The sequence below is a fragment of the Equus caballus genome, chromosome 22 (assembly GCF_041296265.1).
Source record: "Equus caballus isolate H_3958 breed thoroughbred chromosome 22, TB-T2T, whole genome shotgun sequence".
Taxonomy (NCBI): Eukaryota; Metazoa; Chordata; class Mammalia; order Perissodactyla; family Equidae; genus Equus; species Equus caballus.
The window spans coordinates 7,968,992-7,995,286 of NC_091705.1; the positions used below are offsets into that span (position 1 = coordinate 7,968,992).

At 48.9% G+C, this 26,295-nt stretch overlaps 1 protein-coding gene across 1 annotated transcript in view; it reads left to right on the plus strand.

The window, feature by feature from the left end:
- The window catches only part of BFSP1 (beaded filament structural protein 1), a 36,059-nt gene extending 12,315 nt beyond the window's left edge, over window positions 1-23,744 (plus strand). Inside the window, exons 3-8 of the mRNA XM_023626085.2 lie at window positions 2,772-2,867; window positions 4,852-4,944; window positions 9,239-9,346; window positions 19,072-19,292; window positions 21,288-21,373; window positions 22,628-23,744. Of these exons, the coding sequence (XP_023481853.1) occupies window positions 2,772-2,867; window positions 4,852-4,944; window positions 9,239-9,346; window positions 19,072-19,292; window positions 21,288-21,373; window positions 22,628-23,577 (1,554 nt within the window). The 3' untranslated portion in view covers window positions 23,578-23,744. The remainder of the gene's footprint in view (window positions 1-2,771; window positions 2,868-4,851; window positions 4,945-9,238; window positions 9,347-19,071; window positions 19,293-21,287; window positions 21,374-22,627) is intronic.
- Window positions 23,745-26,295: the final 2,551 nt, after the last annotated feature.

Sequence of the window (26,295 nt, forward strand, 5' to 3'; positions counted from 1 at the left end):
AAGATCAAGAGTCAGCACTCAGTTCTTGACTAGTAGTAGAGAGAAGCCCAAGACAGGCACCAGGCCCATTATCTTCCATTCGCTTCCACCAACTAGCTGAATGACCCACTGGATCAGTCTGACCTCAGCCTCCCCGCCTGTAAGGAGGCTCTAGTCTCTGAGCTGCATTGGCAGAAGCTCAGGTTCCTTGGAGCTGCTTAAGGGGCTCTGAGGGAGGAGGGTTGCTGGGTGGAGGGGGGTCCCTGTTCCCTGATCGTGTCCTTCAAGAAGAGCATCTCTGCTTCGCCTCTCTACGTGGCTTCCCTGGGCTATTTCATCTGAAGGATAACACATGCGGCTTAAAAAAGTTTGAGGACCAGTGACTTTTAGGGTCCCTTCTATTTCTAAATTTCTAGAATTCTAAGTGTTTTGTCCCTTTATAAGTTATAACACAAAAGATCCTTGATACCCTGTTTCCAGGTCTTCACCTCCAGTGGTTTTGTGTCAATTGTGGATGAATTATTGGTAAAAATTAAGATGTTTGAGAATTCTCTGCCCCACCTCATTCTCAGCAGTCTTAAGAGGGGTGCGAGGGGGCAGGGAGGGCAGAAAATATCCAGAAGGACTGGCTCAAGTCCTCAGCCAGTGTTCCCCCCTTCCACCTCAGGTTTAGCCATGGCCTTCTAAGGGATGTCCCATCCCCAGAGTTGAGAATCACTTCCACAAGGAACCACTGCTCCTGAACGGAGTGGGGCTGCATCCCCAAACACTTTGCTTTTCGTTCCCATCAGTGTGGTCCTGGTAGGACTGTCAGTCAAGACAATAGTCATCTGACCCATGTTGGCCAGTCACAGCTCTCTCCCAGAAATGTGACTCCTGAGGCCCGGGGATGAATTCCTTTGGAGCTAGGTCATCCTGAGGGCAGGGCCATTAACTCCTGCTGCTCAGATTCCTGGGACCGTCCTGGTTTCTGTCTGTCCCAAGGCCTGGCTGTTTTTCCTTTGGGGTCTATAAATTACCCAATATCTTTCTGCTTCCCAGCCCTTTCCCATTGCAGGAAAGACACCTAGGCTTTCTTTTCACCACCTTTTCTCTCGCTAAGAGGCTTCACTAGGCTTATGTGATAATTCGGGGTAATTCAGAAAGCCAGACACCAGGACCTGCAAGGGATCTGCCCATTTTCCCTGGGGAATTAATGCCTCTTTGCACAGGTGCTTCAGTAAGGTTTGCATCTCCCAGGAAAGGGCAGCGTGTGTCTTCTGAAAGGAGAAACAATGCTCTTGAGTTTTCATTGAACTCTGCATAACTGTCCCTGTGGCACAGGATCTGAGGGCCCATCATTAAGCCCCCAGAATGGTCAACTCCTGAAGGCAGCGCTCATCAAAAGTCAGCAACTGGGGCCGGCCTGGTGGCGCAGCTGTTAAGTGCGCACGTTCCGCTTTGGCCGCCCAGGGTTCGCCGGTTCAGATCCCGGATGCGCACACGGCACTGCTTGGCACACCATGCTGTGGTAGGCGTCCCACATATAAAGTAGAGGAAGATGGGCACGGATGTTAGCTCAGGGCCAGTCTTCCTCAGCAAAAAGAGGAGGATTGGTAGTAGTTAGCTCAGGGCTAATCTTCCCAAAAAAACCAACCAAACAAACAAGATCAATGAGCTAAAAGTCGTGAATTATCAAAAAATTTGGTGAGAACATTCAACCTTCTGTCATAAATGTCGTTTCCAACCTTAAAGGAACGAATGCTCTTCACAAGAATCATTCTAAAAAATGCATTTTGTGTTAAAGATACACGGTCTCAAGGTAAGTGTCAACAGTCATTGGGAGAAAACTATTCAAATGAAGTTTTCAGTGTTAAGGGAAAACTATTCTTAGTCTTAGAAACTCAATTCACTGGTGAGGAGATATAGAACAAATATAGATGTAACTTAAATTTTTAGATTATTGGTGTGTAAATATACCCTCCCTTTCTCCCTGATCTTTCTAGGTCAAGGTTTCTCAACCCTGGCACTATTGACATTTTGGACTGGAGAATTCTTTGGTGTGTGGGGCTGTCCTGTGTTCTGTTTAGCAGCATCCCTGGCCTCTACCCACCAGATGCCAGTAGTAGCACCCACCACCCAAGGGGTGACTGATGTGGCCTCGGCAAGCCAAGGAGGCGAAAGAAAGATTTGGTCTCTCAAGGTCTGGGAGTAGTGCTCCCTTATTCAGAGAACAGCATGGGGCCAGGACCCGTGGGCAGTGAAGAGCTGCAATGGGTTGAGGGTTAGGGCTAAACTTAGAAGGCATAGGTATGTGATTTATTTCTTTACAATAAAAAGGAAAGATTATGTAAAAAAGTCATTAAAATGGTATCAGTGCAGGTGGGGTCTGGTTATTGGGTGGTCCTATAGTTTTGGATAAGAATCAGGTCGAATCAGGTCAGGACGTCTTGTGTTTCCCGGAGGATGATATAAACCAGTATGTAGGGCAGGACGCCTTGGCCTTCTCTCCCCGGGGCAGCCTTTATCCTCATCAGTGACAATTAAAAATGTCTCCAGACATTCTACATGTCCCCTTGAGGGCAAAATCACCCGCTGTTGAGAGCTACCGTTCTAGACCAGGTCCAGTGGGCTAACTCAGTGCCTTGCTAGCAATCTCAGACTGCCTCCCAGACCTACTGAACAAGAATCTGCATTTTAATAAGACCCCAGGTGGTCCCTGTGTTCAGATACCCGGCCAATTTCACACCCATGGGTGATGCCTCCGCTGTGGGGCCCTGCACAGTTGCATGTGTGACTCTTTCTCGTTGCAGGAAGCTGATGAAGCCTTGCTACATAACCTGCGCCTTCAGATCGAAGCCCAGTTTCTGCAGGATGATATCAGTGCTGCCAAGGACAGGTACAAAAAGGTAACCACGACCTTCTGAAGCCCTTCTCTTGGAAACCCCAGTTTGGGTTTGGTCAGACAAGTCAGACCAAATGAGAGCCCTAGAGCGGGTTACTTTTGTGTGCATTGCCCTTGAACCGAGTGAGCAATGGATTGGTTGCTGGACAGCGTTTAGTGGGCCACACGTGTGTAGAGGAGGAGGCACGAGTGTGTGTGTTCGGAGCTAATATCTGTGTGGTTCTGTGGCGGATGAGAATTGGCCACCCCAAAATGTGTGTCTTTGGCTTGATTACTTTTAAGAATAAAAGACTCAGAAGGAAACTTTGACCTTCCCCCTAATTGCCTAAAAGAATTTAATGTAAAAAGCCTGTCCCAGGAAGGAGCTCTCACCATAGATAACCACAGTATGGTATGAACTAAGAAGGTAGACAGGGAGGAGCCTAGCAAGACACATTTTACCAAAGTCCTCTCTCCTTGTCTATAGATGGCTCAGCAAACATCTTTTTATCAAACATTTGCTTTTCCATCTCCATGTGAATTGCTTTCCTCCCCTTTGAAGTCCCAAACCACTACCCCCAACATCCTCCTTTGTCTTTGACTAAAGATGGTATTTAAGATGGTGGCTTCAGCCGTTTTGGTGAGTTACTCAGTTTTCTTGGGTTTCTCCCGGGTGTACATGTTATTGAGTTTCTTTGATTTTCTCTTGTTACTCTGTGTCGTATCAATTTAATTCTCAGACCAGCCAGAAGAACGTAGAGGGTAGAGGAATATTTCTTCCTCCGCTATAGTACATTACAGTTCACAAAGTGATTTTACATACATCTGTCTTGATTAAGCTACAACCTGTCAGGTGTTTAAGCTCAGAAAATGGAAAAAATATAGTTTTTCAGCACTGCCTCTGAGCTTGTTAGGTGAGGCAACGCATGGCATTCAGGAACCTCCTCTCATGTAGGCCTGATTCCTCCTCCCTGGCTGCCTTCTGGCCTCTGCTGTACTTTGCGGGAATCCTGGGGGCAGTTTTTAAGCAGCTCAAAGCATTCTTCAAGGCCATTTAGAATAATAACAACAGCAGAGAGCTGACACTATGAAACTTCCATGATGCTAACTACAGCCTCATGAGAGTGTCTTGGGTCAGGTTCCCCATCAGCAGAGCTCAGGGTGGTGATTTTTATTGCTCTATTAGTGGAGTGCTCTCAGGAGAAGGGGAGGAGTGAGGGGATCAGAATGCACAGGGCTAGGAACTGAGCAAGGGTGTGGGCTCAGCTGGAGTCTAGCTTCAGCCTGATCTCACCGGGGCTCTGGAGCATGAACCAGGGCCCCACCTTGAGGCAAGAGGGTTGGTCTTTGTGCTCCTGTGCCAGGGAGTCATTGGCCTGGGTTGGGCATGAGGTGGGATTGGGGGGTGTCGTGTAGCTTTCTGGACAAGGCGGCCATTGCCTGGCTGAGGGCAGTTCTCTGGAGAGAGGGCAGCTGTGCTCTGTTATCAGTCCTCATGCACAGAGGAGGGCTCAGGTGCTCTCCTGGTAAGGGGGTCAGGCTCCCCCTCCAGATCGTTATCCCTCTGTCATAGAAGAGCCTGAGTTTTAGGAGGTTTAAATAGCTTGCCTGAGGCTACATGCAACTAGTAAGTGATTTAGTCCAGGTCCGTCTTGGAAGCACTGCCCTGTTCTGGTGTCAGTAAGGGTCCTTTGTACCCTCCCGGCCTTTGTCCTCCATCTCTGCTTTTCTCTTGTACCTCTGCCATCCAGGGCTCTGTGCAGACAGCTGCAAAGCATCCATGTAACTGACGGGAAATGGTGAAATAAACCAAGCTTCCATTTATCCATCTCCCCTGTTGTTCCTGTGAAGATTAGAGGAGACGTACTGTGCCGCTTGCGGGGATTGTGGTCTGTCCTGTTTGTGACGGTGGAACATGTGAAAAGCATTCATCCCTGGGGCCACCTAGTACTGGAGGGGAAACTCAGGCAGCTCAGCTTTTAACGAGAATGCTTTCCTTCCTCCAACAGAATCTTCTGGAAATTCAGACCTATGTCAGCATCCTGCAGCAGATTGTCCAGACCACCCCCCAAGTGTCTGCCATCACGAGTGGGATGAGGGAGGTAAGAATTGGAGCCTGGGCCTGCAGGGCAGCCGTATCTGGAGGTCTTCTTGCCACCTCGTGGACCCAGTTAACAGACCGGGGAAGGTGGGTCGGACTGTGCGGCGAGCGGGCCGGTAACCTCCCCCACTCCACGCCCCCCACTTAGCACTTGCACGTGAAGCCTATTCTTCTGTTCTTTTACTCAGACTGTGGATGCTGGTATTTAGACATCTGCGGACATAAACTGTGTCCCTGACCATTTTCTTAGGTATTTCCTCTTGAGAATTACGGCTCTTCCTCCTTGCATGGTTTATAAGAAACTGCCAGACTGTTTCCCAGAGCTGTGTGGTGTTGTTGCATCCCCACCGGCAATGCGTGAGGTGCCTGTCGCTTCGTCCTTGCCAGCACGGGGCGTGTCGGGTTTTTATTTTGTTTTTGTTTTTTGCTATTCTGGTAGGTATGTTGTGAGTGTCACTGTGGTTTTAATTCCCATCCCCTAATGACTAGTGACATTGATCATCTTTTCATGTGGTTGTTTGCCATCCACATAGCCTCTTTGTTGAAGAATCTGCTCGAATCTTTTGCCCATTTTTTGTTGGGTTGTTTGTTTTCTTATTCCACATATCAATTTGATCATCAATTTTGAATTCCGAGAGTGGCAGACAATTAGTGACTATATTTTCAGAGTGGGGCTCTGCTAATGATTATGCAAGTTTGTGGCGTGAAAACTATTGGTAAAAGATAGAAATTATTGAAGTTGATTTTTTTAACGTGGGGATTTGGATGTAACACATTATTCCTAATATAATGGTCCATGTTCCTTCTTCACTTGGCCCTCTAGCTGCTCAACAGGATATTGCATAGTTTTTTCCTAGTGTGTTAGATGGGATTTTGTGAGGCATAATATGAGACTTGTAAAAATAAACTGAAGAGGATGCAGATTGAAACAGAGTGTCATTGTGTCCCTTCTCCAGAGGCTGTGGGAGGCTGGACCAGGGTTTGGTGGACTGGTCAACTGAAAAGATTCTGGGTTTTTCTGCAGGATGACTTAGGACAGTGGTTCTCAACCCTGGAGACACTTGGAATTGCCTTAGAAGGCCGCCCAGGCTGTGCCGCAAGTCAGCTAATCAGCCACCTGCAGAACCAGTGGGCTAGCATAGCTGGCTGTGTGAGGTCTTGTTTTAACTTAATTTTTTTCTTTTCTTTTTTTTTTTTTTGCTGAAGGCGACTGGCCCTGAGCTAACATCTGTGCCCATCTTCCTCTAATTTATATACGTGGGATGCCGCCACAGCATGGCTTGATAAGTGGTGCGTAGGTCCACGCCCGGGATCCAAACCCATGAACCCTGGGCCGCCGAAGTGGAGTGCATGAACCTAACCACTACACCACCAGGCCAGCCCTTGTTTTAACTTAATTTTTTATATCAAAGCTAAAGAAATCCCCAAATTTGCTTTTGAAAACACTTTTGAACTCTGCCAAGGAACATCTAAGTGGGAGGAGAGTTACCTCTTTTGGCCTCCATGGAGATATTTTTGTCCAAATTGCCCACCAGCGACCATTTCAGGTGGCTGCTTGCCTTAATTGCTGTCCCTCGGGCTGCTACAAAGGCCTAAAATAGCTCTTCCTAAAGCCCCACTTTTCTTTGTCGGAGATTTCTTTCCAGATACCTTATTTTTATTTTGAAAACTCATTTTTTCCTCAAATGCAAAGGTGTTTTACATCAGAGCACATTTTTTAAATCCTATCATCTGTTCCCTTATAAGAAAATTCTTGAGCATTGTTTGATAGCATCCGGGCCGTCAGTGTCCTCAGCATCGCTAGGAGCTGGTTAGAAACGCAGACTCTCCCGCTGACCTCCCGCAGAGCCCCTGAGTCAGAATCTGCATTTCTGGAAGACCCCCTGGGATTCGTGTGCACCTTAAAGATGGAGAAGCACAGCTTAGAAAGCATCATGTTCTTCATTAATCTTAGCTTAAAACTTCTATGTACGGGTTAGGTGGTCGCTTTCAGGTTTGTTTCATGGAGTCTTGTTACCGTCCTAGAAATGTGTCAGTCACCTTTGCACAAATGAGGATATAATTAGCACAGCTCCCTAGGGGCACAGGTCAACTGGCTAACTCTCAGTAAAGTATAATGTGAGCGCCCTCTAGCGGGAGTCCTCAGGCATGCACCTGTGGTCATATGAAGCTGGGTTTGTTGTTCGCTGCAGCAGGGGAGGTGTGCACCCCCGAGACTCACGGGCGCCTCAGGGAGGAGGGACGTGTGATGGCATTGGAGCCTGTGATAGGTACCTTGGGGCAGGAGTCGGGTAGGCGGGGTCCTCTGCTGGGTTGGGTGCTCTAAGGAGGGGGCTGGTCCTCTGACTGAGCATCCTGATAATTTGTATCTGGGGGTGGAGAGATGGAGCGCGGCTAACGCTGTACTTGGTAGTTAAGCAGCATCATTTGTGTTAGTGGGGGGAGTGGCTGTTTTGGCCATTTTTGTGATTGCACAGTGGTCTTTTGGTCTGACCTCAGACACTATTAGAGAGCCGTCTTGTTTCTGTCTTGTTCCCCCAGGGTCCCAGAGTGACATCTTCACATGTTGGGGGTGGCCTCATTTATAAGTAGAGGACGTCATGGCCTGGTGGTTAGTGCCGGCTACCAACTGACAGCTGCAGGGCTGTCTTCCTTCCTCTTCAATAAGTATGTGCATAAGGCCTTTCCAGAGACCCCTGTGAGCAGGTGTGAGGAGGCACATGAGGTGAATAGCAACTGGGCAGTGAGGAGAGAGGGGACCAGACAAGCAGGCAGGGCCCTGGTGGGGAAATGGTGTAATGTGTTTGCACTGCGTCTGCCTCCATCCTGAGGCTGCAGGTCTAGAATTTGCAAGGTGTGGCATATTTGCACATCCTCCAGATACTGGTACCTAGGGACATGAGTCCCCTTCTGCTCCCAGCCGCTCCCTTGTCTATGTTTTTGAGGCAAGGAGATGGGGACTGAGACACAGAGAAGCATAGAGGACAGAGGCAGAGAGAAACAGAGACTGAGAGACGCAGAGAGAGACTGAGAGAATGCATGTCTCCATGCATCGGGAAACAAGAATAAACACACACAGTTGAGGAGGTCCTTCTGCAGTTCTGTTTGTCTCAAGTCCCACCTTCTCCACAGTCGGACCACAGGCCCCGCACCCATGCTTCCTCCCTTTATACACATCTGTCTTGCTCTAGCTGTCTCTGTGTCTGTGTTCTTGCTCCAGCCACTTTGTAGGGTGTTAGAGAGCAGGGGCCACCTTAACCATGTGGCCTTGAGCATGGGGCCCCTGGGCACGTGCTGGTGTGCTGATTTTGCCCGGCTGGGCAGCTGCGCTCTGCACCAGAGGCATTACTCTGAGCAGTCAGACTTCCATGCAGTGACATGGGTATTTTTGAACAGACAGTGAAGAGGCCGGTTGGAGAAGGGTGCCCAGTTAGCAGAGTGTGGAGACTCTGAGGGGGGATCTCTTTCCAGGGTGTTCCGCAGAGTGTGGCTAGGGTGGCGCAGCTGCCTCACCAGAGCCCCTCTGCCTCTCTTTCATTCTTGGAGCCTGACGGCTGCTCTCTGAGTAGCAGCAACGTCTTCGCACAGTTGATGGCTTGGGCTCAGCCTCACCATGCCATCTGCACGGACACAGAGAAGAGAACCCAGTGAGAGTCTGCATTCTGAGTTTTCCTTTGGACAGAAGGGCAAGTGCCTTGTCCCAAGTCTCTTAGCCAGTTCGTGGCTCAACCAGATCTAAAGCGCAGTCTCCTGACTCGCGTCTCAGTGCTTCACACCCACGGCATTTAGGGCTCAGACTTTGAAGACGCAGCCAGGAGCATTGAGAGTGCCACTGCGGGCCTGTGTTAGTCAGCTCCGACTGCTGTAACAAGTACCACCGATGGGCAGCTCAAAGAGCAGACATGTGTTTCTCACTGTTCCGGAAGCTGGGAGTCCCAGATGAGGGGTCCTGGTGGGGGCCCGCTTCCTGCCTGTGGATAGCCACCCTCTCGCCGTGTGCTCATGTGGCTCTCTGTGGTGCAAGCTTGGAAAGAGGGCGCTCAGTGTCTCTTCCTCTTCTTATGAGGACACCCATCCCACCGGTGGGCCCCACCCGCATGACCTCATCTAGACTTAACCACCTTCCAAAGTGGGTCCTCATACCATCCCCCTGGGGGTTAGGGCTTCGGCATGTGAGTTTGGGGGACACAAACATGCAGAACGTAACAGGGCCCCCACACCTTCTTTGGCCCTTCTCTTTGGGTTTCCTCCCATGTCGAGTGTGCTGAGTGCTGAGTCTGGCCTTCTTTGTGCAGGAGAAGCTCTTGACGGAACGAGAAGCCACCGCCCTGCAGAGTCAGCTGGAGGAGGGCCGGGAGATGCTCTCCTTCCTGCAGGCGCAGAGAGCCGAGCTGCAGGCCCAGGTATGCCCCGCGACCTCCCGTCCACCGCTTGATGTTGGGCGCTCACGCCACACGTGTGAGTCCGGTTTTACAACACATTTCATTCAGGTGTCACGTGCATGCCGAGAAGTGCACAGGTATCCAACTCGGTGAATTCTCACAAACTCAACACTCCTGTGTACCCAGCACTCGGAGCCAGAAACAGGACACGCTGAGTAGGGTGACCAGCTGTCCCATTTTGACTGAGGGTTTCATGCCCAGACTGGAAAAGTCCTGGGAAAACAGGGACAATGGGTCATGTTAATTTCTGGCCCCTTTCACGTTGCCCTTGTGTCCTCTTCGAGTCATTGCCCTGCCCTCAAGGGTAAGGCTATCCCGACTCCTGCATAATCGATCTGTTTTGCCCAGTTTAAACTTGTTTTTAAAAATAAGAAGAGATGGACACATGTGGGGTTTGTATCCTACACTTGCTCAAATCTGTGCTTCCTGTTTCCCTTCTCATGATCTAACATCTCTCCTTAGAAACTGGATTGCAAACCTGGAAAGGAGAGGTTGTGGCAGTATTTGCCTCTGCTCAGAATTTGTTAGCACAAAGCTCACATTTCCACTCCTGGCCCCCTTTATGGGTGAATTTTGTTTGAAGACAAAATTCTACAGAAAAGCCCTGGCCCATTTCCCTGGCCTGCCTTCTTGGTTACTGAGCTCCGTGGTTCAGCCCGTTGATTCCTTCCAGTTTTCTCTTCTCATCACCATGTGCCTGGCCGTGCTGGTGGGGACGTTGGGGTAAATACTTTATCTTCATACTCTGTGTAACTGCATTTCCCTAATCTAAAAGTAAATTGACATTTGGTTTGACAAGTACACATAAGAGACAAGAGAAGAAAAATTAAAAATACCTGACTCTCTAGAAAACCGAATTTGTATGTTATGTGTTACTTTGTCTCCATCCCACCAATGCCTACAAAAGCAAAAACATTTTAAAGCCGCAACAAGATGTGGTGCCTTTCACAGGTCTTCAGTGCCCTCCAGACCTCAGGATCTCATTTGGCATCTTAGAGTTCAGACATCCTAGTTCCCACCCAAGCACACATGGCACAGACCTCTCCCTGCAAAGCAACTCTCAGGGGCCGCTGGAAAGCAGATGGGGTCTGGGGATGGTTCCCTGAGGGAAAGGTCACAGCTTGCGAAATCGAGCACTGCCCTTCAAACTTGCAGGGGCCAGATGCACCATCTTGGTGACTTGGTAGTGTGTGGTTCCTCTGAGGCCCTGAAAGGATAGAGGGGGGTGTGTGCGCGTGTGTGTATTGTGTATATGTGTATATGTGCCTTTTGTATATGTGTGTGTATTTGCATATATGTGTCTTGTGTATGTGTGTGTATATGTTTGTGTATATGTGTACGTATGTGTGTGTGATTGAGGAAGTGGATGCAAGCTCAGTCATGGTCCTAGAGACCAGTGTTTTCCAAACCACTAGTTACAACTCATTACTGGGTTGTAAAATTAATTCAGCAGAATTGGCTGGTGTTAAAAAAGAAGAAATTAACAACACAAGACTAAGATAGACTAAGAAATAACAGAGTGCATGGCAAGAGAAAGGCAGGATTAGTTTTGTGTAACCTGTGTTTTAAATATATATGTATGTTTGAATATATATTCAAATATGTGTGCACACACATACATATTTGTATGATGTGTGCCCTTTCCGATGTAAAATGTGGTTCTTCCTGTGGCTGTGGTGATAAAGTTGACAAACACTGCCCTAGATGCTGAGAAAAGATGAGAGAGCCCAGCCTGGTGTGGTCAATTGTAGTTCCAGGACAAAAAGGATGTTTCTCTCTCTTTGTATGTATATGTGTTTGTTGAACATAAAAATAAGGTGTTCCGTGAAGGATTAACCTAGTTTCTGATATTATAAACTAAACCTGTTTAGTTGGCCACCTGTCCTACCCGTAGTTGCTGCAGACTTACTGGTCTCAGCCTGATGTCACTGTCTCTCTAGATCGAGGGTCTTTGCCTTCTCTTCTCTGCCATGTCCCCCAAACCTTGGCAGTCTGATGAAGCCCCTGGACCCACTCTCAGAAAAATCTTGTTAAAGGCTTAAAATAAAGTACATATAATTAAAAGGAAAGCAATTGTATTGAAACAGTTTTCAAACTATTGCCAAATCATTTCCTATATGGTGATATATGGGCTTATATGCAATAACATCTAGCAGTGGGTCCAATGACACACAAGTTGTGTTGGTTTCTCTTGTTGCCAGGATGACTTGCCACAGATGTAGGGCTGAAAGCAGCACTGTTAGGTCACTGAGCCGAACGGTGCTGCAGGCCGGCAGTCTGGGCAGGTGAGGTTGGCCTCTGCTCGTGCTCTCACGAGGCTGAAGCAAAGGTGTCGGCCAGCGGGGGCCCCTTATCTGGAGCGTCTTGCAGGAGAGTCTGCTTCCAGTCTCACGCAAGTTGTTGGCAGAATTCAACTCTGCAGGTAGGACTGAGGACCCCATTTCTTTGCCGGCTGTTGGCCCGGTGCTGTTCTCGAGGCCGCCCATGTTCCTTGATGTGTGGCCCCCTCCATCTTCAAAGCCAGCAGTGCATCAAATCCTTCTGTGTATCTGATCTCTCTGACTTCTTCTGCTTCTAAGGCTCATGTGATCAGGAATAATCTAGAATAATCTCCCTATTTTTTAAGGGCAGCTGATTCAGAACCTTAATTACTTCTGCAGAATTCCTTTGCCATGTATTCACTGGTGTAATGTTAGGAGGCAAAGGTCACGGGGACCAAAATTCTACCTTATTATCTTTTATTAAAACACAGATATGGCTACGCCCACCTGTAAATTTGTGACTCAGTAGGTCTGCAGTGTGGCCCAAGAATTTGCATTTCTAAATTTCCAAATGCTGCTGCTGCTGGTTCAGGAGCCACACTTTGGGAACTCTGGTGGATCCTGGGTTGGTCAGAAGGTTCTAGTTCCGGTCCACCTAAGTTGCTGCCTTGGGTCCTCCCCAGCCTTATTCATGAGATATTCATGGCTGGCTTTTTGCTGAGTTTAGAGGGTTTCACTGGCTTCCCAATGGAGTAGCTAAGCTGAGTGCTCCCACGGAGATTTGGCAGCATGGTCCCTCGGCAGGGCTGGTGCTATGACTGGGGACGTGGTGGAGGTGCGGGGGAGGGAGAGCTCTTTGTAGTCCGAGGGCTCCAGCCTGGCAGAGCTGTGGCAGCTGGTTCTGCCTATGGTTAGGGCATTTGATGCTTCCAGAACCCTCCATAGCAGGATCCTCGGGGTGAGGTCCCTGAACCAGGAGCATCGGCATCACCTGGGAACTTGTCAGAAATGCAGATTTGTGGGCCCATCCCAGACCCGCTGAATCAGGAACTCTGGGGTGGGGCCCAACAGTCTCTCTCAACAAGCCCCCCAGGAGGGTCCACAGGTCAAGTTTGAGAACACAAGAGCACAGGATAGAAGGATCAGCACCCAGGAGTGGAGCTGGTGGCCCCTCCTTTGAAGCCGAACATAGACCACGAATCCCATAGACCATGAGGCCCCTGGGGATGGCCCTTCTTATAGGTGGAAGAGAAAAGACAGGCACTTTTGGCTCCCTAAATTGCATTGGCTGAGAATTTCTGTGACAGGAAGGTGAAAAAGTCCTATTAATTGCAGTGTGACCCTCCAGATGTAATTTCTCATTAAAGTCGCTTAGCACCATCTCGTGGTAGGTTTTGGTAAGACAGTGCATAATCAGGGAAGGCCGTGGATTTCTTGTTTCCTTTTTAAAAAAGACCTTGGACCCAAAGGAGTCTGGGGACCTAAGGGACTGAGGCAGGAGGTCCCCCTCCATATGGGCTCACTGTGAGGTGCTGGGGCCCTGTGGAGCCGTGCGTGCAGAGGCGAGCCCTGTGGCTGTGCTTAGAACACTCTTCCCTTCATCCTTTCCTGCCAAGCCCCACGTGAGGTTTGGGGGATGCTGAGCAGAGCATGTGGCTCCTGCCCTCAGCTGCTCACAGCCTAGCGGGGAGTGGATATAAACGGTTGTCCAAGCAGAAGCACAACAGTCACCCTGGCTCAGGGTGAAGTTCAGGTTGCCACATGGCCCACACCTGCCCCCTGCCTCTCTCTCCAGTATCCGCTCCCTCGGCTGCTCTCCTCCAAGCAGCCCGGGGCTGTCTGGGCTGCTCTCTCTTCTCCTCTTCCTCTCCTGACCCCTCCCGAAGTTCCCAGCACCTGCCCCTTTGCTGATCACTTCTCCCTTTTCTGGAAGTCCCTTTCCTTCTTCAGTACCCAGGGCCGGCCCCACCTCCGCCTGGAAGCCTTGTCTGCCATCCCCTAGCACCCAGGGCCTCTCCGTGTGCTCTGTGATGCCCTGGGCATGTCTCTGTGACGGAGCTGCCTCCCCTCCTGGACGGTGGGCTCCTAGAGGGTCTGTGTCTCCTTTTCTAGCTGCCAGGCTGGTGCCAGGTCGCTCACGAGGGTCAGAGACATCTCGTTAGCCCACTTTGAACTGGCGAAAATGGAGCTCTTCTTATTTTCCCTAACAGCCCTCCGTCTGATGACTAAAGTACTGAGCTATAAAACCCACACTGATGTAGACATCGGTCCAGTTTTATACACTGGTCAGCACTGCACCGGATGCTGTGGCGTCTTGGTGGACTCAGGCAGTCACACAGTGCACCAGTGCCAGTCAGAGGTTGGAAGGTGCCTTGAAGTCGTCCATGGAGGCTCCCTGCGCGGGCAGGCGATGCTCCCACAGACTCCGTCAGATCACAGCCCGCGACCAACCAGCCACCGGCTCCGGAGGTAGAAGGAAGATCCTGCTTGCCCCATAGGGTCGAAACATTATAGATGACTTTTTTCTAGTTTCTGATTTCCCAATTTGTGACAGCCCTTTGCTATCCTATTTACGGTTTAAACGTTTGCTAAATGAAAATGCTCAGGGAGGGCTCTTTGTGGGGCCCACACTGAGTCCCCTGGGTCTTCCGTGAGCACAGGCTGGTCGTGCTTGCCTGTTGATGTGTGGAGATGAGGAGTTTCCCAGGGTGCTGGAGTACGTGCAGGTGTGTGTGTATGTGCGTGTGCATACGTGTGGGTGCACTGCTTGCCTGTAGCTGGGAGGAGGCTGAGGCAGGAGGTCTGTGGGTGCAGGAAGTGCTTCAGCCCCTGTACAGGTGGGTTTGAATCCTTCTGTGGTATTTATGAGCAAGTCACTTGGCCGCTGTGCCTCAGTTTCCTCATTGGTAAAGTGGGAATAATAACAGCCCCTTCCCCATAAGGTTGTTGTGAGGCTGATGGGTTGATCCACCTTAGAACTCGCCAGCACAAACCATTACTCCCACTCTGACTGGGGAACCCACACCTAAACGGGCAATAGATTCTTTTCTTTTTTGAGGGGAGAAAGATTGCCCCTGAGCTAACGTCTGTTGCCAATCTTCCTCTTTTTGCTTGAGGAAGATTGCCCTAACATCTGTGCCAGTCTTCCTCCATTTTGTATATGAGATGCCGCCACAGCATGGCTTGATGAGTGGTGTGTAGGTCCATGCCCGGGATTGGAACCCATGAACTCCAGGCTGCCAAAGTGGAGCATGCAAACTTAACCACTACACCACTGGGCCGGCCCCAATGGATTCTTTTCATACATAATCTTTTCTTTTGCTCTTTATTCTGGATCACTTCAACCATACATAAAAGTAAGAGAATAGTCTCCTGAGCCCCGTGTCCTCATCCTCCCCCACGTGGCCCCTCTTACATCACTTACGCCCCCATACACTCCCCCCATGTAAGTCTGAAGTAAGCCCGGACACCATATCTTCTTATCCGACAGTCTTTCAATTTGTATCTCGAAGAGATGGGGGTTATCTTTATAGAGTGCGAGACTACTAACCCAGCTTTAAAAATTAGCAATAGTTCTTTACTATCACCACATTTCCAGCAGGGGTCAAATGTCCAATTGTCTGATAATTATTTTAACTGAGGTGATACTTGCATACGGTAAATTTCACTCTCTTCCGTGCATAGCACATCCATTTTTATTTATATATTTATATATTTTTTATTTTTTTATTTTTATTTTTTTTATTGAGTTATTGATAGGTTACAATCTTGTGAAATTTCAATTGTACATTAATGTTTGTCAGGCATGTTGTAGGTGCACCACTTCACCCTTTGTGCCCACCCCCCACCCCACCTTTCCCCTGGTATCCACTAAACTGTTCTTGGTCCATAGTTTTAAATTCCTCATATGAGTGGAGTCATACACAGATTATCTTTCTCTTGCTGGCTTATTTCACTTAACATAATTCTCTCAAGGTCCATCCATGTTATTGCAAATGGAATGATTTTGTTCTGTTTTGCAGCTGAGTAGTATTCCATTGTATATATGTACCACATCTTCTTTATCCATTCGTCTGTTGATGGGCACTTAGGTTGCTTCCACGTCTTGGCATAGCACATCCATTTTACAAATGCATGCAGTCCCGAAACCACCCCCACAATCGAGATGTAGGACTGTCCCCTTTCCCCAAATTCCCCCTGTGCTGCCCCTTTGTGGCAGCCCCTCCTGCACCTCCCCCAGCCCCTGGCCACTTGGGATCTGCTTTCTCTCTCTCTGGTTTCGTCTTTTCCAGATTGTCATATAAATGGAATGAGACAGTGTGTAGCGTTTTTCACAATTTCTTTCTTTAAAGTTTGTTTGAATTGGGATCCAGATAAGCTCCATACGTCATCCCTGGTTTCTGTGTCTCCTAAGTCTCTTGTAACCTATGGGTTTCCCTCCATCTCTTTTTTTTTCCTTGAAATTTGTTTGCGGAACATACATGCCGTTGAGTCCGGGTGCTGTGGGCACCAGTTTTTTCCTGCACCTGGGAGAAAGCTAAGCTTTGATAAAAGGTAGTTGCGTTTACCTTGCACGCCTGCCCTGCTGCCCCGTGGACCCAGGGTCGAGCTGGCCTCTGTGCGGAGCCCCAGCCGCCGCAGCCAGCAACTGCAGGCTTAGTTCTCGTGACCGCTCATGGAAATGGAGAGTCTGACTTTGGGTTTCATCCATTCCTGGATGGCTTCTTGTCTCTGAGATGGGAGCCTCAAAGGGGTTTTTTCAGTTCCTTATTTCTTGGAAGAGTTTCCCAGGGTGTGTGAATGCCGGTGTGGGTAGGAATACGTGGCTGCCCCAGGAATTAGAGGGTGCCTCGGCAATTGACATTACAGGCGACTGTTTGAATCAAGATTTTTTTAATGAGGAACAGAAACCTCACCTAACTAACTTGAACAGAGCGGGTATTTTTTGGTTTTATTTTGAAATAATTTTAGACTTCTATAAAGTTGCAAAAATAGCACAGAGGTTTCCTATGTGGTCTTCAGCCAGCTTCCCCAAGTGTTACCATCTTAATGACACAGTGCAGTGGTTAAAACCAGGACATTAACTACGACTCCATCCTAGTAATAGACTTGACTGAAATTCCACCAGTTAACCCTACTAACATGTTTTCTGGTCCTGGATCCTGTTTGCATCCAGCGTTGTGTCTCCTTTGTCTCCTCCAGTCTGGGATGGCTCCTGCCTGTCTGTCTTCCGTGATCTTGATGGCCAGTGACTTCGCGGACTGGCCCTCCCCTAGGGTTTCCCTGATGTTTTCTCAGGATTAGGTTGAGGCTGTGCGTTGGTGGCAAGAACCCCACAGAAGTGATGGTGGGTCCTGCTCCGTGCATCTTATCAGGGAGCATCGTGGGGTGTGTCTTTGTCCTGGTGATGTAACTGTGGTCACGTGCTTGTGGCGGTGTCTGCCAGATTTCTCCACTGTAAACGTGTGACAGGCGTGCGTCACTGGACGTCGGGGAGACGTCCTGAGAGAGGCGTTGTTAGATGATATCGTCGTTGTGAGAACATCGCGGAGTGTACTTCACAAACCAAGATGGTAGAGCCTACTACACACCTAGGCTACATGGCACTAATCTCATGGGACCGCCATCGTACATGCAGTCATTGACCGAAACGTCATTATGTGGTGCATGGTCTGTTTTTTCCCCCAAAGGAGCAGGATACAAAATGTAGTTTATGAAATTTGAGAGCCGAGGGTGCCGCCGGAGCCGGGAACCAGGATGTGCGGCAGCAGCTCAGTCTCCCATTGCCCCTCTTTCCCCTTCTCTCCCGCCGCTTCTCTCAGCTCTGTCTTTGCCCTTCTGCTTCATTTCTCTGCCTCTGAAGAACTGCCTTTCTCGCTTCTCCATACCCATTAAGAAATATTGCCGCTTGGAAGTGGTGGCCTCAGACCACAGGCTTATGTGTCCCAGTGAGTCTAGAACCTGCCACCAATTGGCTGCTATTTCTGAGACCCCTTTCCAAGGTCCCTGGAGAGGAAGCCCGTGATAGGCCACCTGCGTCGGGCCAGCCCTGCTTCTGTCACTCTGGTTGGGACAGTGGGTCACACTGCTGCTGGACCCTTCCTGTGAGTGAGATGGGACGGTCATCAGACAAGGGGATGACATGGGCTGGCAGACACCTTCCCAAAGCGTCTAGTGCACGCACCTCTTCCTTCCTTCCTCCTTCCCCCACTTCCTCCCTCCCTTCCTTCATGATGCAACAGATATATTCTTAAAAGCTCTGTAAGCCTTTTTCAAATGTCATCACTTAGGCAGCTTCACTATTCCAAGGCCACATCTTTATGTAAAGTGAAGAATTGGGCTGCCATTCTAGATTATTCTAGAGGAATAGTCATCTCTAGATCTTCCCATGTGCACATTTAGCTGCAGACATACAGGCATACATGAAGTTGGCTTCAGATACCTGTCTAGCCCCTTGTGACACAGAGTGTGGTCTGGAGACCTGCGCCGGGGCCTCTGCTCTGTGGGAGCTGGTTAGAAATGCAGAGCCTCTGGCCCCCCCAGACCTGCCGAGTCAGACCTGCAGCTTACCGGCATCCTCGGGGTGCGAACGCACACTGAACTTTGAGAAGGGCTGTTCTAGGTAGAAGTGGTTTTTTGGCTTGTTTGTTTTATTTTGTTTTTGAGGACCAATGATGCATGTCAGATCCTTTTCTACTTGAAAAAATGAGACTGTGAAAGAGTCATGACTGTAAACACTAAGCTTGTGAATACGTGTACTTATGGCTCTTTGTGTGTTGTCAGAAGCTCTTAAGGTGGACATAAGGCCACTCTTTCTATTTTTCTACCTTAATTTTGACTTGTCCTGTCTTGATGTGTAGTGTTTCCCTGAATTTATTTTATGTATCCACGCATGCACACACACACACATTTTAGCTACCAAAACATACAGGTAACTCTGCTGATCAGAAATCAGGAGAAAATTAAAGCACCATAGTGATTAACTAGGAACAAGGAAACTTCCCCCCTGAATTATTTCAATAAAAATAGCATCTGATCTATTTAGTATGTGTTCTTCTTTTTACTTATTTTGTGGCTGTCAGATTTATGCTAACACATTAAAGTATGAAGAATATACTTTATTTGAATTGTATGTTTTATTCCGTGGACAGCAGTTTTCTTTTGATTTTCTGGGTTCGTCGTCTTCAGACTGCCTTTCGGGAGGCGTATGGAGGGCTGACTTCAGACGGTGCTGATGCGGCTGTGAGGAGAGGGAGCTCCGTTTCACACTCCCGTTTTGCTCCAGGATTCCAGTGGTTCACTGCAGACAAACAGACAAACAAAACCTAGAAAGCCTGCCAGGCCGAGCCCGGGTGGTCCCTGCCGAGGGTGTGTCTTCAGGGAGAGGTGGGATGGGTCTCCTCACAGCTGTGTCTTTGCCCTCAGACGGCGACCCTGGAACAAGCTATTAAAGACGCCCACGATTGCTATGATGGCGAGATTCAGCTCTATAACGAACAGATTGAAAGCCTGCGGAAGGAGATTGAAGAGACGGAGAGGAGCCTAGAGAAATCGTCCTATGATTGCCGGCAGCTGGTGGTCGCCCAGCAGACCCTGAAGAACGAGCTGGACCGGTATCATCGCATCATTGAGAATGAAGGCAGCAGGTGGGGGCACAGCTGGGCACAGCCAAGAGTCACCTCTTTCTCCATCCTGACCACTTACTGTGCCACTGATCTTTGTTGAGTGTCTCTTGTGTGCCTGTTCTAGGCAGTGGGGATGTGGCAGGGAATGAAACAAAAATCCATGGCCTCATGGAGCTCGAATGCTAGTAGGGGAGACAGATGATAAATGAATTTGTAACCAAGCGGGTATGAGTATGACAAGTGCTCTGGAGTAAATTATGGCAGGGAAGAGGGGCGTGGTGGTGCGGTGATGGTGGGAATGTTTGAAATTTTAAGTAGAGTGGTCAGCAAAGTCCTCATGGAGGAGGCTGCTTTTTGCTCCCCAGGCCTCTGGGGATGCAACTGTCTGAGCAGACAGGGTGACCAGGAGTGTTTAATGAGATGTTGTGGGTGGGGAGCCTAGCACAGTGCCTGGTACCCAACACCTGCTCACAGACGTTGATGTTGTTACTGCTGTTGCCATCATGATTTTTACCAGCTGGTTGGGTCAGTAATATGGCTGTCAATACTCTGTCTCGTCTCCTCCACGTACTGGAACTGTAACTTGAACTCCACTCACTTCAAGATAGCTGGGAAATACGTCTGTCTCATCTGGATCCACATCTGCATCATCTGTGTCTCCACCTACATTTGCGTCTATGTCCGCATTTACATTATCTATGTGTATGTGTATGTGTACACCTACACCTACATCGACACTGTCTACATCATCTACCCCTACAACTACATCATCTGTATCTACACCTGTCCCTACGCTTATCTCTGCATCTGTGTCTGGATCATCTACACTATCTGCATCTCCATCTGTATCGTTTACGCCTACACCTACATCATCTCCATCTCCATCTACACGTCCATCTACATTATCTAATCCATATCTACATCTTCATCACCTAAACCTACACCTGTACCTCATCTACACCGACATCATCTATATCTACATCATCTTCATGTAGATGTGCATCTACACCTGTATCTACGTTACTTATGTCCACACCTACATCTGTGTCTCTGGCTATGTCGATGTCCATATCCATATCCATATCTATCGATATTCACATAGCAGATGGGGCTCAGCCACCTCATAGAAGGACTCTGATTCTCTATTAACTTGAGATTCTTCAATTCAGTCTTGCATATTTTTTGTTGTTTAGACTGGATTAAAAGAAAAGCACCCAGAAAGACCCCACAAGGAGCAGTTCTCTCCTTCTCTCTGGCGCTCTGTCTTGGCTGCGAGTGCTCTGATGTTTAGCAGGAGAAACAAGATTTTCTCTTTCTTTCTCTAGTTGTGGTCAATGTATCATGCATAATTCCAAATTATGTTTATGTCCCAGTGAATGCTTTATGCACACATTTATGAAAATAAGTCTTGAACTGGCGTTTAAATGTCCTTGTGAATATTTTTGGTTTGGAGGCATGACTTGACAAAAAGGTAACTGGACATCCCTTTTGTTGATTTATACATAACTTCTAATTTTGATGTGCTGTCCTTGATGGCAGTGTTGCCAGCGGAGCACAGGGAACTCCTGAATACCCTGTACTCACATTCTCCATTTGTTTACATTTACATTGTGTCTCAGCTGCTTTATCTTTTCTCTATTTACATATAATGCATATTATTTTTTAAAAACAAGTTAGGTTGCCCTAAATACTTCAGCTTGGGCTGGCCACTCTTTTATTAAAACAAAAACAAACACCCTGTTCAACAGAGAAGTGGCATTTTTCAATTATAAGCAATCCCCGCTTTACAATTTTCCTGTAAGTGTGTTTCACGGTTTATGACTTGAGCTCAGAGAAATGTATTTCCTTTACATCCTCATCCACGGTGGAAATGTGTGTGTGGTTCACAAGCAGTTTGATCCAGAGGAAGCTTTTATCATTTTTGCTCAACATTAGAGGGCCACTCCTGCCCCCACCTTCTGTCTGGCTCCATGAATTAAAGACGGCAGCTACCCTCTTTCTGGTTCTTTCTGCCAGGCTGAGCTCCGCCTTCATTGAAACTCCCATCACTCTGTTCACCCTGAGCCACGGAGCCTCCGTCAGCCCTCGAACCGGCGGGAAAGGTAATGTCCCCAGCCGAGACTTCTGCTATTTTCTGTCCTGGGAAAAATGGAAAAAATCCAGTGGCTTTCTTCCAGAACTCAACATTCATACTCCCTTTCAGTTCATCTGGAGTTAAATGCTTTTATGTGAAGTTTCCTTCTCTCCCTTGCTGATGTACTCCCACAGGTGCTGAAGGACTGAGCCAAAAAGCTTTTGGATAAAAATCAGACGGAGAAGCGAGGTCCCTTGGGGATGCCATCCTTGAACCTGAAGCATTAGATGGGGGTGGGGGAGCGGAAATACAATTCAGTGTTGACTGCAGAGAGAGGTGAATATTGAATTGTGTCTTCCCCCAAAATTCAATCAACTGTTATATGCAAAGGTGCTTAGTAATCCAGTGTCTGGAGCAGAGTAGAGGCTCGATTATTGTTCCCTTTCTCTTTCATTTGAAACTGAGCGGAAATAGCATGGCTGGCAAGCGTGGCTTCAGCCTTCAACATTTGGTCCCTAGGGGATGGTTCCATGCACCTGTGAGATGTCACCTCACAGCTACGTCTCCCCGGTCCTGAACAAGCACAGTGTTTTGGGAGAAGAGAAGATGGTAATGTCAGTTGCCTTCAAATCCATGTGTCTCTGAAAGCTCAGAGGGGTTTGTGGAAATGAGGTTCCAGAGTCAGAAAACTGTTGGAGGGGTGGCCGACCCCAGAGAGCCCCGGCTGGCTCTGGGGGTTGTGCGGCCGTGCACAGGGCCCTCATGCACAAGGGTCCCCACATTTGGCTCAATGCTCTGCTGTCACTGTCCTGAAATTCTTAACAGCTTTGAACAGGGGGCCCTACCTGTTCCTTCTGTACCGGGCCCTGAAATTCCGTAGCAGGTCCTGCAAGCACCCATTCTTCCATACCTGCCCAGCTGGCTTCCTTCGAGGTGCCCCTCTCTGCTGAGTGTTATTGCAGCAGAATTGCATGTCTCAGAAAGTTATACCCAGTGTGATGGGACCTGGGAGTGTGCAGACAAGCAGCATCTTCCCTTCTCTCTGCAAGCTCAGAGGGGTCAAGCAACTTGTCCAAAGTTGCACAGCTGGTTGGCAGAGCTGGGACCTCAGCATGGGTTGTGGACGCTACAGATACAGGCCTTTTCCCCCGTTGCCCTATATATAGAAAACCCCACCCAGGCTCTAGGCATTGGTCTCCCATTGTATATTTTTCAATGAATACATTTTCTTCCTTTTTCATCGACAGTTATATGTGATTTATTGCCCTTTTTTTTCTTTTAGATCTCACCAGGGCTGTGCAGGACATAACAACAGCAAAACCAAGACAAAAAGGCCTCCCTAGGAATATTCCAAGGAAAAAGATTATAGCTAAAGACAAAGCAGAGGAAAGTCTGGAAGATGCTCCACCGAAAGATCCAGAAGACACGAAGCTGGTGCAGGTGGTGCTTAAAGAAGAAGGTGAGTCTAAGCTTGAATCAGGGAGTGAAGAAGCAAGTCCCCCAACCCCAGAAGGGACCCCAGAGGACGTGCCGGATGGAGGGCAGATAAGTAAAGCCTTCGGGAAACTCTGCAAGATGGTCAAGGAGAGAGTAAGAAGCCCCCAAGAACCCGAGCCCCCCGCTGACCTCTGCACCGAAGAGCAGCACGTGCTGGTCTCTGGCGATGCCAGTTACGTGAACCCTGAGTTCTGTTCCTTCTCCATCCCGGCCAGAGGGCAAGTGGTTGTTTCCACTGAGGACGACTCTGTGCGTCGTGACAGCCATGCGGAGCCCTCTCCTGAGCAGCCCAAGCCCCCTCTGGAGGATGGGCAGGGGGATTCCCAGGGGGGAGAAGAGGGACGCCCACCCAACCAGCATCCTGCAGAAAAGGAGGGTGAGATAAGTGCCGAAGAACTGAAAGACACCGGGGAGAAGCATGATGGCCAAAGGGAGGAGGAGGAGTCCCAGAGGCCCTGTCCTGTGGTCACACCTGGTCCAGAGGGACCATCTACACCCCCATCCCAGAGCTCTGTGGTCAGCGAGGGTGGATCTGAGGGGTCTGGGGCTCAGAGCAGCAGCCTGCCGGAGAGAGGCCCTCCCAGGACTCTGGCGTATGAGAAGGTGCAAGTGGTGGAGTCCATTGAGAAGTTTTCAACCGAGAGCGTTCAAACGTATGAGGAAACTGCCGTGGTTGTGGAGACCGTGACTGGAAAGACGAAGGCGAAGAAGAAACTGGGAGAGACAGGCTCTTAAAGTGCCCGGGCTCAGTGAGAGACAAGGTCTCTGGGGCCCCTGTGGGGAAGTGCTTTGACGCTGTAGAACAAGTGATCGAGAGTGAGGGTTCCGGTTTGGATTAGACCATAGTCGGCCTGTCTGGCATTGCCAATGAAGCCCTAATTAAAGCGTTTTCTTTGCTTGCACGTCCTTTGTCTAATTAACAGGGGCCCTGGGAATGTAGGTGGTCAGCCACACTCCGGACAGGGATGCTGTTAAACAGCTGCCAAACCATGCTCGTTTAGGGGCGAGAGATGCCCTTCATCATGCTTCACTGAGGGACCCATCAGAGACTCAGAGAGTCTGGATTTCACACGAAAATGCTGGTTGGTGGCCTTGGCTCATTTCATTCCATTTCAAGCCCAGGCACATGCTCGTGGGGAGGAGTGTTTTGTTAGAGGTAGAATGACTAAACGTATCTCTCTTAGTTTGGGTTCACCCAGAAGCTGATCCTGAAGCAAGGCTTTGAATAGTTTCCTGGGAGTGAGACCCCAGGAAGTGCCGGGGGGGAGAGCAGAGGGTGTCAGGGACGGCAAGGCAGCCGATAGGAGGTGTGTCACCAGGTCCGGTAGCTCTGTGGGCAGCTGGGGCCCAGTCCCCCCGAGGGACTCTGGGAGACGGAGTAGAGCGCGTGCCTCAGACGTGCCTCAGAGTCGTCCTGCCCGAGCGGTGAGGAAGCTGGGGTCTTCGTCCACGGCCGGCCGCCTGTAGCCCATGGGAGGGGTTGCTCCAGGGCGTTCACTTTGGGGGCTGAGAGGGCCCTCAGGCCAAGAAGTACACGGGCTGGTACTTGGACATCAGGCATGGAAGTACCTGGAAATGGTGAGGGTCATGGGGATATGAGCAGGGCGCCATCTGTCTGCCAAGCGTGTGTATCGAACGTCCTTTTGTCTGAGCTACTTAAGTGTTCTCTTCAATATTGCAATCCTAGTCAGGTGTCCAAAAGCCAAGTCTGATCTCCCCACATAAATTCCTTATTTAGAAGAGAGTTTCTTAATTACTCCAACAAGCATTTATGGAGCGTATGCTACGTGGCAGACACTGTGCTATGCTGATACGGGGGGATTTTTCAGGTTTATTAATGGTCTCAATTACCATAGTACAGTACACTGTGATATATGTGTGTGCATGCTCTCTTGTTCACACACACACACGTGCACACAGATACTTTCTGTGTCACATCCTGGGTAATAGAAATTCCTTCAAACCGGAATCTTTACAAAAATTTTTATTTTGCCTCTAGGCATCTATTATTTTACTGACAGTCCAAAATAATTTTTTACTTACGCCAATTAAGAAATTACTCCTTTCCCATGTAGATGCTCCAAAGTACATGAAGGGCATTGAGTAAATGTGCTCAAATGGATGATTGCATCTACCTAAACCAAAACGTCTGGCAAGACAGCTGCACGTTCTTAGAGACAATGGATGGGGTCATGGCGTTCTGCTATTTCTTTGTTAGGACCATAGAAAGAACTCTAAGTGGAGTCGCCCTTCCTGTCTATTTAGAGCTTTAAAAAACCTGTTCTAAATTTGTTTTAGGTTTTGATTTCAAGAAAGGAATATGCTTTTATTGTTCTTTCTAAACAATGAATGGAGAATCCACTCAATTGCACAGTTTTGAAATATTTACACTTTAAAAGCTTAGGAGAGAATGATGGACACGAGTAGCTGGGGCCCAGAACGTCCTAGGAGCTTGGGCCAGCATGTATACTGTATTCAACATAACAGGCGCTGCAAACCTTTTCTTTTCCCCACTGTCTTTTTATTTGTTGGACTATGTGTTCAGTTAGTATTCTTATTTAGAAAGGCAGGGGGTATCTTTTTGGAAAGAAAGGTCATTTTTATGTTATATTCAATCAACCATCAAAAATGGGCTGGGGGAGGGCCAGCCCTGTGGCCTAGTGGTTAAGTTTGGCGTGCCCTGCTTCAGTGGCCCGGGTTCAGTTCCCAGGCATGGACCTCCACCACTCAGCAGAAGCCATGCTGTGGTGGCGACCCAATACAAAATAGAGGAAGACTGCCACAGATGTCAGCTCCAGGTGTATCTTCCACAGCAAAAAAATAAAAATAAAATGGACTGGGGGTCTGTTCTATGCCAGGCATGGTTCTGCACACTGGGAGACAGCAGAGAACAATCAGACGTGGCTCTGTTCTCACAGACATGCTATTCTGGAGGGGAGGAAGGAAATGCACAAGCAAGCAGATAACTAAGAGAAAAAGAGACAGTACTATGAAGGTGGTGTGCTAGGGTGACTAGGGGTCTACTTTGGATTGGGTGGTCAGCAAAGCCCCCATGGATGAGGTGACCTGATCTGAATGACAAGATGGCCAGTCATGCAGATCTGAGGGAAGAGCATTTCAGGCAGAGGGAACAGCAAGTGCAAAGGCCCTGGGGGCAGGGATGGACTTGGCCTGTTCAAGGAGGAGAAATAAAGGGGATTGTAGGGGGCCATGGAAGGAGGTGAGGTCAAGGAGGGAGGCAGAAACCAGGTAAACACCATATCCTGGCAGGCTCAGCTCCACCTGAAAGTTGGGCTCACGGTGTAAGATGTGGGGTGGCCTGCTCTGGATGTAGGGTTTAATCAGGCTCTTTGCCCCTCCCACCCCCGCCCTCCGAGGTCCACTGGCTTCTTTTCTTGGATACTTCTCTCCACTTTGCCTGCTTGGTCCTCTTTTCCCCAGGGGAGCTGCAGA